This window comes from Nylanderia fulva, unplaced genomic scaffold (genome assembly GCF_048542155.1).
Source record: "Nylanderia fulva isolate GAGA-0341 unplaced genomic scaffold, ASM4854215v1 Scaffold13, whole genome shotgun sequence".
Classification (NCBI taxonomy): domain Eukaryota; kingdom Metazoa; phylum Arthropoda; class Insecta; order Hymenoptera; family Formicidae; genus Nylanderia; species Nylanderia fulva.
Genome location: NW_028189518.1, coordinates 4,502,663 through 4,517,055, shown reverse-complemented (window position 1 = coordinate 4,517,055; position 14,393 = coordinate 4,502,663). Strand labels below are relative to the sequence as shown.

Genomic DNA, 14,393 nt, shown 5'->3' with positions numbered 1-14,393 from the left:
CGATTAATACACTTAATACATTATTATTTTACAAAGAATTACGTTCAGCTTAATAATTCTTAAAACATACGTGAAAAATATAAAAATTAAATATATGACTATTTAATATAAAAATTAAATATATGACTATTTAATAGTAAAATTAAATATAAGACTATTTTATGGAATTTTTTATAACTTTTTAAATTTTTTATATACTTTTTGTGGCATAGAAACTGAATTTTCTTAAAAAAATTATCGACTTATTTCAAATTATTTCCTTTAATTTCTGTATAATTGTTTTTTGTATAATTATGAAATGCAACGAATTATGTATTATTATTACGTGATTAATAACGTGATTACACATGCACATATTATTATGAGTAAACAATAAGTTGTCTTAGAAACAATAAAATGATAAGCCTTTATTACAAAAAGGTAGCCCTTTTAGATTAACATTTATTTAACAATGCTTAGAGCTACGGTCATGCGGAATTTACTTGACGAAATTGTCGCACATATTTTCATTAAAGAACTCATAATTAAGTTTAATTACCAGAAGTTGAATAACAATTTTATTTATTAATTGTGTTTACAAAAATATTTTAAATTATGATTAAGTTATTGATAATAATCCAAAAAGCAAATACCATATAATTTTTTATTTACTGTAAATTTTTTATACAATGCATATTATATAAAAATGCATTGTGGAAAATATATACAAATAATATATATATAAAAATAAAAGAATGAAATTTCAAGAGCTCGAATTTTGTGCGATTAATTAATTTGATAAAATAATGCATATTTGTGCAGTGACAATTAACGATAAACTATATTACGGAAGCTCGTCGATTATTATGATTGAAATATTTTCTGTTTTAACAAACATTATGTGATTTCTATTTATAATAATTATATTGTACGATTTATGCTATTATGATTAAAAAGTACATTTTAAACTCAATGAGAGAAGATTTTACAGTTATTACACATTATTACAGTTATTTATTCAAAAGTTGTACTGCTTTAAAAGAATATGATATAATAAATAAATCAGTTTCAGCTAAAAATGTTACCTGTATAAATTAATATATAAAAAATGATACACATATAAATCAATAAATCACGAATTATATATACATTTAACTTAATCTTAAATCCTATACCGCATAAAATCTTTTTATTGATATTATAAAAAATTTGTTACTCTATTAGAGATATTAAATTTATTCATGCAATAAATAACGTATTAAAAAATAATATAAATTATTACATAAAAATTGTAAATGTCGTATGTTCAGTTTTGACTTGTTTTCTGCCGTCACGAAGAAACGGTATATAACGTTCGCATGAAATAAAATATCACCGGCAGCAATTTACATAAAGTGAGAAATGACGCCTTGAAATTCTCGCTGTAAAATGAGGAAAATTTTAATTTCTCGTCGCTGTGCATGCGTAACTTTTGAATGTCAGGAATTCTAAAACGTCGCTTATTACAGTTGTCTAGTGGGGGAAATTAATAACAGAAATCTCGAAGGAAAGAACGATTATATTTATTCAATAAAAAAAAAACATACCAATAGAGAACTCACTCATTAGCGAAGTATAAACGGACATTGCACATCAAATTAATCCGGAATGAATGATTCATGAGACTTCGATTTGCGGGACGTAACGTTCGTTTCGCAACCACAAAAATGGAGTAGGAATCGAACAAGATAGGTAGTCTATATTAATTAACGCAATTATTGATACACTTCCGTACTTTTTAACATCGATATAAATAAACAATCGCAACGATCGTGTTATATCGCGCGTATGTGACAAACTGTAAAGTATCCGGTCGCATTATATCAAGGCCTATATACCTATATATACCTATATACTTTATAGCCACTACTATCGCGCACGAATAAATATCGGCGCACTTCTTGCGCTCGTTATCACGCGCAAATAAATATCACTCGAGTCCCATGCACTCGCGGCATTATCGGGCTCGTTCTGCGCGTCACAGATGCATTAATTATCTGAACGTAGATTACGCGCAGCAAAATTAGGTATCACATTACAGTTGCGCTTTGCAATCTGATGTTTACACTTTTGTATTATTATAATAATCGCATTGCGATTATGCGAACAAGTATTATATATAATCAATATCGATTATGTAAACGAATAATTTAAATGTGGCAAGGATTGTCTATAGACTGTCAGGTAAACTGCATAATTGTCACGTTATAGTTTATTAAATTTTATGCAATACAATAAACATTTCAAATTACATTTTGACAATCAATTATCACAGATTTGAATATTTTTATATCCCATAGATTTATGTATTTTATTTTATTACATCATCCTTTTTTGTGTGGACCGTATAATTAAAATAACTACATTCAGAAAAAAATCAATACATAAAGTAGTTAAAAAATTATACATAGATTTTCGTTAATGAATTTAAGAATGTACTTCTTTTCTTTAATCAATTTTTATAAAATATATATATAAATCCTTATATTTATCACATTTAAATATAAAAAATATTCATATATATAAAATGATAAATAAAATAATAAAGGAAATAAAATGATTATTACGGTATTCCTTGAGCTTTGTTCAACCATACATCTTCATGATGGGTACTTCGAAAATACTAGCTGTCTCGATAAAGCAATTGATCCGATTAACAGAAGTATTGGATACGCAGTATCAAGTGCAAGCGAGTATATACATACATACATATACATATATATATATATATATATATATATATATATATATATTGTATATACACAAGATAGGAAACAGACTACAGTTTGGCAGGAAGGAGAAATTACGACTTTCGAAATTTCAGACTGTGCCACGCTTTCGCGTCTAATTAAACTTTGACTTCTCTCGTTTATACGCCGTCAGAAGCTAGAAGTGGCATGTTGCCGTAACCGAATGCTTGTGCCTGGAACATCTCGCAATTCGATTCTGTAATAACATTATCTCTACCACCAAAGGACTCAGACTTCCATTCGCGAAATATTTTACTAGTACGAGTTAGCTTTTCCTCGCCTCAAATGTTTCTTAAATCAACATGGTTGTCTTTCTCTCAGAACACATATTATATATTATTATTATTATACCAAAACAGTTAACAATAATAAAAATAAAAGACGTTAATAATTCATGAATATCTGATTATGCGCAATTTAAGTGTTAGTTGAAACACTACTACTCATCGCCTTTAGTTTGTAATGCAAATATAAAATATCTGCTAAACTAACATTTAATAACTTAACTTTTTACATTTTATGTTTAATACAAAATTATCTAATATTTACATGTATCAATGTTAATAATATTATGGTAACTGTTTTTTGTTATTATTTTTAGCTCATAACTTTCTTTAATTTTATATTCTATATCAGTGATTTAAATAGATTAATCAATAGATTACTGATTTTTTGCAAGACCAATATTTATATCGCGCGTTTTTATCTGCTATAACAATCTTTCCTAAAAAATTCTTGTATTTTCAAGGACTAAAAAATATATGATATCGTAGAAAAAACACAAAACCATTTTGCTAGTATTTCTATTTGTGATAAACTCACACGGTTTCGCATGTTCCAATATTGAGTAATCACTATATGTATAAACGCGGATTTTTCACAACAATGTCGCCGTAAAACTATAACCGATTGCATCCGAATCTCGTCAAAAAAATATCTGCTCAGTTACTAAAATAGTTTCACAGAAAGAAACAAATTGAAAAAGCGCAACACAGGACTACTCAATTGAAAAATCGATAAAATAATAAACAATATACTTATATAATACGCATAAGCTATTTGCAATATAATATACTGCATTAATTCTATTTATCTATAAGAGAATTGCATTTAATTTTGTTTTATTTCATACTTTGATTTTTTATCGAAAATGCAGATCGTCGCTAATTTACGTATCACTTTTATTCCTAAATCTTTATATTCGTGACCACTGTTTCTTTATTTTTAATAATCAAATATTATTTAAAATATTAATTGACATAGTTATATCTGTGTATCATTTACTCGTAGATCTAACTTTATCTAATCCTTTTTTTTATAATACACGAAGAAAATATCCTATCAAAAGATCGAATAAATTAAAAAAGTCGCACACATTACATTAATTTTTATAAAAATAATATAATCCAAACTATATATATAATTTTTTACATAATTATTCTAACCGTAAAAAAAAATAAATAAAATAAGATTTACGATAATTTTTTTCTTAAACGATGAATTGGGTAATAACATTCTTTTACGAGACAGAAGAGCAAAGTAATCTTAAGGAACCGACGGCCTGGCTAAAGAGAGAACAGAGTGCGCCTCTCAGGGATAGTATCGTGATCAACGCCGTAAGAACAAGTATAACATCGTCGGCGTACTCTACTTCCCCCATATAATAAATCCATTTCTTTCTGTAACCGTAACATTGCGAGACCATACCGATGACGAAGCCGGCGGTGCCCAGAAAATTGTGCAGAAACTTGGTAACAACCGGCCGCACGAACTTGCGCAGCTTCCACGCGATCCATACCGGATACCCAAAGATCGTTACTACGCATACAATCACCAGGGAGGCAAAGCCCGTGATACCGTGAATCGAACGGAAGTGGACCGTTTTGGCGTTGATCATCAGGCCCACACCCACCAAATTGAAGATCAGTCCCACAGCTTGCAGGATCCAGTGGAGATGTTTGTTGGCCTGACGCGAGAGACGACAAGTCAGAATATTATCACTCGCCAGGACAACAAAGGCCTCCGACATCAACAGAACGTACTGAAAGAATGAAATTCGTGAACAGGGCTGAAGTTTGAATCGTTTGGTTAAGTCGTTAAAAGTTCTTTGGCCATCTAGTTTGGCCTAAACTCTAGATGTGGAAGGAACCACGTTCGATACTACGGCAATTCCACGCTGGACGTTACACGACGGGGCAAGTGGATGTTGTAATTTGAGTTTCGAGAGTCGCTGAAACTCAATTACGACATGCACTGTATAATGCTTCTTGCTGTCGCGTACACAATACGATTAAAATATCAGCGTCTTATACTCATCGTCACTTTTCATCAGGTCTAATTATGCATATCTGAACAGTTTTTATGCAGATGTTTCTGTGACAAAATTAGAATGCCCTCAAAACCTACTTTGTAAAAATGGAACCAATAGAACTTTATACTAGAAATAACGATTACGGAAATAAAAAATATAAAAATACCTAAAATGTCTTTAATAAAATTAATTAATACATAGATACTTGATTTGATTTAATGATTAAAAAGATCGTCCGTTTTATTTTTAAGAATATGAGAACACAAGACTATAAAATTTTATTCTACGATATTTAGCTTGAAATACGATGCACTGCAAAAAAAAAATACGCAATGTTCCAAAAACCCGTGTATTGACTACATATGCGCATATTCTAAAAGTTGAGAAAATTCTTGAATATTTATCAATGTAAAAGGAATAAAACAAATATGAAATCGAGAATAGCTAACGCAGAATGTATCTTCGTACAAAGTAAAAATATACGTTTCCGTATAAAAAAAAGGCTGATATAATATATGATATACTCTCTCTTAGATACATTTATTATTATATTTATCAAAAAATATCTAGAAAAAATTAATTATGTTTATCTGTTGACCGCGTTTGCGAACAGAGAATTTCATAGAGAAATGTATTTATATATATATGAGAAACTGTTAATTTAGACGGATCAAAATTAATGATCCATCCATGTTTAAGCTCCGCTTTGCAAGGATAAACGGGTATAAGCAATTATCGTTGCAGTTGAAGCCCGAGCGATCCGGGACTTTGTTACAAGGAAAAGATAAGCGCTACGATTCATTACAAGTTCGGTCGTAAACTCTCGCATATTGATACGACGAGTTCAAGGAAGAATGTAATTCACAATGAGCTTTTCTTGGCGCAGCTTCGCGCGTGTATCAGATGCATGTCGATGAGGTACGTAATAAATGAAAACGTCTTGCAAATGCGAGGAGAGAAGGCTTTAAAAAAATTTACATCCGTGCGAAACTTTTATCCCCGCAATGTGTTTCATCGCGGCTAAAAAAAAAAGAAAGCGCTATCTCTTTACAGTTATATTTAGGAGATTCTAAGAGCGAACGTATATATGGCTCATACATATATTGTGTGTGACAATTTTTTTTTTTCCTTTTCATTTTTAACAATTTCTCAAATAATGTACTACATTCCTTGAATTATTCATTACGATCCACTTGGAAAATTTTAAGTGGTTTTACATGTTTTATAAATCTGAACCGTAATTGCCATCTCGTGCCGTTATATCGTATAATAAGGTGAAATTAAAAATCACGCAATATCTTGTAGAGTAGGTAACTATAAGCAAAACATGACACTTTCTAGATTGAATATGCGCGTCTCTATTAATTGATATTTCGATACAGTAATAAACAGGAAAATTAATTATTGCTATCGATTTATGCCTTAAGGGCAAAGCAAAATTTGATACGCTTGTGTAGATTATATAAACTTACTGTATACCTCGTGCACGAAGACGTAAATATGGTATAAAGTTTAATAATAGAAGAAATTCTATATACAAAAAATAATGTTCTTTATATAATTATTATTTTAAAATTAAAATATGTACTATATATAAAATTTATATTTTTACACAATCTTAATAATGAGCAAACAAATTCATTTTTAATCAAGTTTTCAAATATTTCAACATCGTATGTAATTATAAGAAGAGAATTATAAATTTTTTATCGCCGAACATTATTGCTTGTTTAATTTATTCGCGTACTCGAGATTTTTAATGAAATTACATGATTTTTTTACCACCAAAAGTATTTTAATTAATTTAAATATTTCTCTGGAGCAAGCTCAAAGAGCGTGAACGAAGTTTGCTTTGGCACTTGATTACGAGGGCGGTGATATACGCAGCGCGATCAGTTCGACCAATTTACGATGAGTTACGATGCTTCAGAATAAACGGCGAAGGAAGAGAAAGATCAAACGCGTGTTTCACGAGAGTGAGATACTTACCCCGATAGTGCAGAGGATTACGTGTATATTTGTTACGGCATATTTCTTCGCCGAGTAATACACAAGGTACGCCGTTACTGCTATGATCAGTGCATGGTTAATCGCGTCCATTGCAGAGATAAATATACGTTGAGCGCTACATCTCAGCTCTCCGTTTTCGGAGCTTACAATACTTTTAGTGGAATCGTTACGTGCAATTCTCGACGTAGATTTTTCTGTCGATTGGAGCTCGACATTGTTTTTATCGGCCATTGTCCTGCAACACATGTCATTTATTATATCATCAGTGCTATAATAATCACTTATTAATTTCTGGGATTTCCGCCGAGATTTTCCGCTGAACTTGATAACATTTTTCATTTTTTAAACTAAGTTTGATATGATATTGCTGACACAAAATAAATGAAAATTTTTTAGAATAACTTTATATATTTTATCTTTTATTTTACTTATTTAGAAATTACATTGTTTAATCTCTTTTATTGAATATATGTGTTTATATAAAAATATTAATTTAGTTTATTTTATAATTACTATTATTTTAATTAAAATAACATATATAATTATATATATTTTTTGTACTCATTGTAAGCGCACAATACATCGTTATCAATTTACAATTTATTCGATGAAATGTTATCGATTCAAATACTTGGAACTGATATATGTATTACGCAATATCCACATAAAAGCAACTATGCTTAGAATATTTATATAATAAAATTGTCGCAACTGATTGACATATTAATTAATGTTATTTAAAGGGGAAAGTACGTCTTGAAAGCGCTGATTCACACTTATTTAACATGATATGCAAACAAGGAAAGTTTACATCTTTCCTTATATCTTTTTTCCTGTTGTATTTTACTTGGACTACAATTCTTATGACACATATTACGGTGCTATAAAAGTTAACGACCGTATCCCCATAATATATAAAAATATTTATAGTGTCAGGTCGTGTTCAAATAGAAACATGAAGGGTGATGAGGTATCTAGTCTGAATGTGATCTGATTCCAAATGCACCGCATTTACTGTTCTTTTGAAAAATCAGATACTTTTGTATGCTCTTGTACATGCGATTAATTTTGTTTTAAATTTATAAATTAAATTTAAGTTTTACAGTTAAGTAAAATTTCAATGAAAATCCTTCTTAGTTAGTAGAAATTTACCTAAATGTGCTTGTGTGAGGAAAATGCGATTGCATGAACAAACGCAACATAGTCGCAACATATTCTATTATGGAAATGTAGTGGTGGCATTTACATAACTCAACAGAGGCTGGTACGACTTGACAAAATATTCTTGAAAGTGTTGTACATTAACGGTATATAATATATCAATAAGAATTAAAGTGAAAAAAAATTGTGTAGATTTGCAATCAGCAAACATGTGTGAATCAAATAATGTAATATTTTTATTTCAGGGCATTATTTTACATATTTCAGTTTCTAGTATTAAACTGAATGTTGACAAATTCATTTAATTCTATAATCCATTATTTATATCTTTTTGAACGCTCTCTAATTTGTTCGTTTTTTTAAAAATTTTAATTAATATCATCGATGGCATTTAAAAAATGAACATAAAATATCGTATATCATATTTACTCAAGCAGCCAGAAGAATATTAAATACATATTATTATTAAAATTTCACTGTACAGCAATATTACAATATATATAAATATTGTAATATTAATTAAGTTTTAATAATGCAAATAACGATTGATATTGTTTTGACGCGTCTTAACAAAATGATCAATTTATCCAATTTCAAATTTAATTTAAAACATAGATACTACCTATAGCTAAATTTGATATGTATGCAACTTATTAAATAATCAATTAAGCAATTGAATAATTAATTATAAGCAAAAATCAAATAATTACGATAATCGCGGCTCAATCAGTTTTATATGATTTTTAGATATACACTTAATTTTTATCAAGCAATTTTGAAAAGAATTTACTTATAATTTAATTGATTTATCAATTAGCAACTAGATCTCCATGAAATTTGTCTCTTGCAATACTAAACTAAATTATCGGGGCATTTCCCTACAAACTTTGATGTGCAAAATCTGTTTATAGATGATATAATCCGCGTATAATTGATAAACCTCAGGTAATTATGCCTGAATTTATCTCTAAACAATCTTAAACTCTATAGCTGCTCGAAGAAAATGGGTTGACTTTTAAAGCAAGCTTTAAAATTGAATGGTTTAAAGCTTAAAAAGAAAGGAATCAAAATCAATCCGTGTGCGCGGAAAGCAGAAAATAGGCAGTTTGCCGAACGAGGTTACGAGAGCGAACCTATTGCTTCTTCGATCCACTTGTTCCAACTTGTTGTTTCTTCCTTAATTACTACAATTTCTTCTAAATTTAAACGATTTGAAGAATTTGATATTAATTATATATAATACAAAATTAATATTTGTCCTGGTCTGTTTGTCATTACCGAAAATATAATAATGTTAAACTATCGAAGATGTTTTTTTTTTGCTTTTTTGTTAGACAAAAATAAGAAAAATTATATCACTAACATGAATAAAATATTGAAATGTAAGAACATTTGATCATTCAGAATATAAATAATATCAATGAAATTTTGAAATTAAAATTTCTTTTTTTAACATAAAATATTAAAATTTGTAAGAAGAAACATTTTTTAGAGTATAATATATCTAAAATAAAACAAGCGTGTGATAATTTTCATGAAAATTTTCATTAAAATAATTCTTAAAATACGCAAGTTGATAGAAAATCCGCTTAATGATTTATCTCTTCTAAAAACTAAAAGATTAATTTTAAATATAGTGCAGTGTATTCTCTGCATCGCTTCACATAACTATAATTTAGTAAGAAAAATTAAAGTTTGCAATAAAATAATAAATTAATTTCTCTGTGTGTTTGCTGAAAAATAAATAAATGGCAAAGCTGCGACACAGTCCACGATTTATTTCATCTGCGCGGTATGTGTATCCCAGTTTCAAGTATGCCTTTTCATATTTACTTTCTTTTCAAAGCTATCTACAATGAAATCTCAAACTTATTTGCCCAAAAACCATTATTTCTGAAGAATGCTTCGACATTCTTGAACGTAAATCACTTTGAAATATCAATTTAAAAAAAAGACATAATTGTGTTCCAAAATAAATATGTATAAATTTTTATAAATATATCAATATTACAATTATCATTAACAAATATCTTACGTACATTCATCACACAATCAGCAAACGAACAATCGACTTAAATCTAAACAAAAATAAAGATAATGATGAGGACTTACATAAATTAACGCCGCAAATGCGTACGCAAAGAGCTCTTGTAAACTGACTATCTCGAGTGACGAGCGACGATTGTCTACAAGAGAGAATCTATACGAGTGTGCGAATTTTTCCTTCGTAATATATGCCGATGACGCGCGCGATTAATGCAGACGGTGCGTGGGGGATCAGCAATGAGATCTTATACGAACCGAGAGATCGATGCTGGGGCCACTAGTCGTAAGATTGAGTTCGCGCTAGTCGAGGGAATTTTAAGTAAGTACAAAAAGTGCGGGATGTCCCGAGTGAGATTTTTGCCCGCGACACATGACTGATAAGTGCGCGATGGTTGACTCACACGACTTGCGTTGCATTAATAAGATTAATGCGACACGTACTAGGCATTATCGGATGTCTTCTGGAACGTGTTAATGGTATCGCGTTAATGACACTGACTTTATTTATCGCGATCACGTACGCTTTATGTGCGTCCACCAGCGCAAGATGCAAATGAAACGGAGATGGATTAAACCAACGCCGAGGATATAATCAGCTGGCCTAACTCGAGAAAGCATTCAAAGACTCGGCCTTCTCGAATACCTTTGCAGATCTCTTCACGTTCTCATCTATTAACTGACCGCCGTCTCTCCAAATTATACGAATTTTCATATTTATCCGAAATGTAAAAGATTATACGTGTTTTTGATATAGAGCTTATCAAATTATTTACATATCTACTTCACAAAACGAGATCGCAATATGGAGTAGTTTGAAAAAAAAAATTTTTTTTCCATTAAATACATATATAAAATTCTGAATTTTGTTGAAAATATGTTTTAAAAATATAAAGATTATATGCCATCATTATCCGCTTATTTGCTTATACATACATATTATATAAGATGGTGAATAATACATATTTAAATCACTTTTCCAAATTGAAAAAGAATATAAATCTCACACTATTAATACCTCTTTTTTTTAATTAAAATTTTACAATGTTATATTAAAATAAAAATAAAGTAAAAACTGGCTAAAATAAAAATAGAATTATTTAAATTATTTTATAAAAATATTTTATTCACGTGTTTTTAAGGACATATTAATTTCGTTAAAATAATTTACATTTTTTAAAAGTAATATATTTTAGTCATATTTCCATTTATACTTCTTTTTTTCTGATTTTACTGTATTTTCTTTCGATGTTAAAGTTTCAAAGTTTTTGAAAAAAGATAAAAGAAAATAAAATGTTAAAGTTATAATGTGTGTGTATATATATATTTATATATATGTACGTTAATAATTATAAAAACTGATGTGACAAATGTTATAATAGATTTACAATACAACAGATGTTATGTTTTATAAAGTGTACATTGAACATTGAAATATACTTTTTTGAATGTAACAATATCTGTTATGATTGTTACTTTGCTTCCGATATTATTGTTATAACAAATATTTTACGTTAATTTAAACAGTTGAAATATAATTGTGAACTGTAGTATTTACTGGAAAATACGAAATAATACAAATATTATGAATGATACAAAAATCAAAAATAAGAAAAGTGAAAGTATGCCGAGCGAGATACACTATGTATGTTGATAATATCTCGCACGTTGCAAATTATAAAAAATCGATCATATCTATTAGAAGTAAAGTCATTTGCGAGTAAGAACAACGCAATCGCACCTGTTAATTCTCACGTAGAGATAACATTTTTCGATATAAATCATATGTTGTCGCCCGTTGGATCAATGTTATCGTTATATTAATGCTATTGAGATATGTCATAAGATAACGTTATCTTCTATTATATCCCATGTAATATCTAGTAATTCTTAAATGTTGAGAATTAGTATTTTACATAACTCTAACTTGTTAAGGCATAAGCACATGCAAAATCTATTTATATTTCGAATATATCAAGGTAATTAATCAATCTTAAGCGCGAACCATCTGATACTTGCGTTATGTATATTTGTTTCTACTTATAATTAGATATTGTTGACTCTTGTCATTTCAAATGTTCTTTTATACAATATATATTTTTCCCTAATAAGTTTAAACATTATTAACTTTTTAGCAGTAGTATAATATACAAATATGCAAATCGATTTCAAAATATTAATATTATTATTATATTAATTAGTTCCCACGTTTATTTAATACAATTTGAATAACTTTTTGAAAGTTAAACTAATCAATTTTATTTTTTGTCTTTTTTTACTTTTGATATCACAAAACATATAATAAATGCTTTGATATTAAAATTAAGACATTTATTTTAAATATAGTATCAGTTTAGCGTCTATGAAAATTGGCTTGCGATATCGATTTCACCATCCAAAAATCTAAAAGAAGATACCTTTTCTGGTTTAAAATAATTTTGGCTATAAATTAGCGTATAGTAAGTATGCATTATTTATTCGCTTATTTGAAAAATTTAAATGTAATAATAAGTAAAAAATAAGTCATAATAAAACATAACGCTAATCATTATTATAAAAGCAGCGAAAACACGTCATATAATATTTATAATTCTACTTAGTATCCATTTTAATCTAAGAATCACATTTGATTTTTTATGTGATTAGAAAGATCTTTTCTTTTTGTGAAAAACTAAATATAAATAAGTATATAAAAAACAAAACCTTCTTAGCTTAATTTTGGATAGAATTCATTTTTACGTTGAGTTTTGCCAAACTTTATTATTAAATATTTAATATTATTAAATGCAATGAACTACAGTAAGTAATAACTATTTTTTACTTTAAAAAAAGTATTCTCGAGTTATATGTATAAAGAATCTACAATATTTAATTTCTCATATTCATCACGTTACTAATTATCTTATTCATGTTTGTGACGTTTTCAACAATTGTATGAGCTATATTTCTTTACCCGTTAAATATAGTTTTCTCTCATATATTCTAGAAAATTAAGATAAGTATTTAATTTCGAAAAATTTCACAAAAAGTTACTCTAATGAGTTGAAATTATCTTTATAACTTTCACAACTTTATACATCTCATTTCATGCATCCTCATCAAATGGTTGATTTCATAACTGTGATATTAGTTAATTACAAAGCTTCCTTTTTAATTACACCCTTTCATTCACTTGTTTTTAATTACTCGAAAAGACGATTGGTAGAGTACCTTCAAAGAATATACCGATAGAAAAGAGAAACACAAAACTCATACAAGTTTTCTACCAGCTCAACTGAAATAATAATTACTACATTGAAACAGCAAAATAGCGTAAAGAAATGAACAAAATAGTTCATGTTTAACACAATTTTAATAACATACACTTGAATTTGCATTTTTATATATTATTCTCTGCTCTTATAAATTTAATTTTATCTGCTGCTGGTTTCGGAGATAGCTCTGATGTATATGTTAGCAGCTACAGGTCGTATGGGGTAAAATCATCATTTGAGTGTCCATTATCTCAAAAACTAGAGTCAATTTAACAAAACTGTTGACATTTTTGGGCTTATCATTTTTAAAATACTTTAAATTCAAACATTCTTGGCAATTAAACAAAAGTTTTTTTTGTTGACTAGTGTTATATATCATATGTTGTATATTTTTTATAATTAAAATAATTTGTATTTAAATATAATAATTCTAATAAAAATGTTATCTCCTTGATAGTATCTCTATCTTAACAAAAACAATTACATTTACCAAGTAAAGAGATTTGAATACTTTAATAGGGTGGGTTATACCGGCATAACGTAGTTACCCCTGTCGGAAAGATCAAAGAGTCCGACTAAGAGAGATACCATATAATTTCAGTATTACCGATAGTTCCAATATTGCTTGCTATCAGTTGATTCCTTGTCGACACTCTCAAAAAAGTAGTATAAATATCATGCGTCGAAATTTTCAATAAAATTGCTCGCAATTTTACCTATTATAAATAAATTAAAAATATACGAGCTCAAAAATGTTTGCTAGAATTCTTACACAGTGAAATTTAGCAAATTATATATTTTTGTAATGTCTTAAGAATTTTTATATTATTTTTAATAATCTAATGT

At 28.3% G+C, this 14,393-nt stretch overlaps 1 protein-coding gene across 1 annotated transcript; it reads right to left on the bottom strand.

Annotated features, from left to right (window-relative positions):
- Positions 1–3,555: 3,555 nt before the first annotated feature.
- LOC114932558 (transmembrane reductase CYB561D2) lies at positions 3,556–10,766 on the bottom strand. Its single transcript, XM_029304831.2, has 3 exons — positions 10,363–10,766; positions 7,069–7,324; positions 3,556–4,809 (listed from the first exon to the last, which is right to left on the bottom strand). Coding segments are annotated over exons 1-3 (780 nt in total). The 5' UTR covers positions 10,365–10,766; the 3' UTR covers positions 3,556–4,287.
- Positions 10,767–14,393: the final 3,627 nt, after the last annotated feature.

Bases quoted from the DNA above. Each gene is read 5' to 3' on its own strand.
- LOC114932558 (XM_029304831.2), bottom strand. The intron at 4,810-7,068 runs GTAAGTATCTCA...TCATTCTTTCAG, and splicing joins TAATCCTCTGCACTATCGGG to TACGTTCTGTTGATGTCGGA.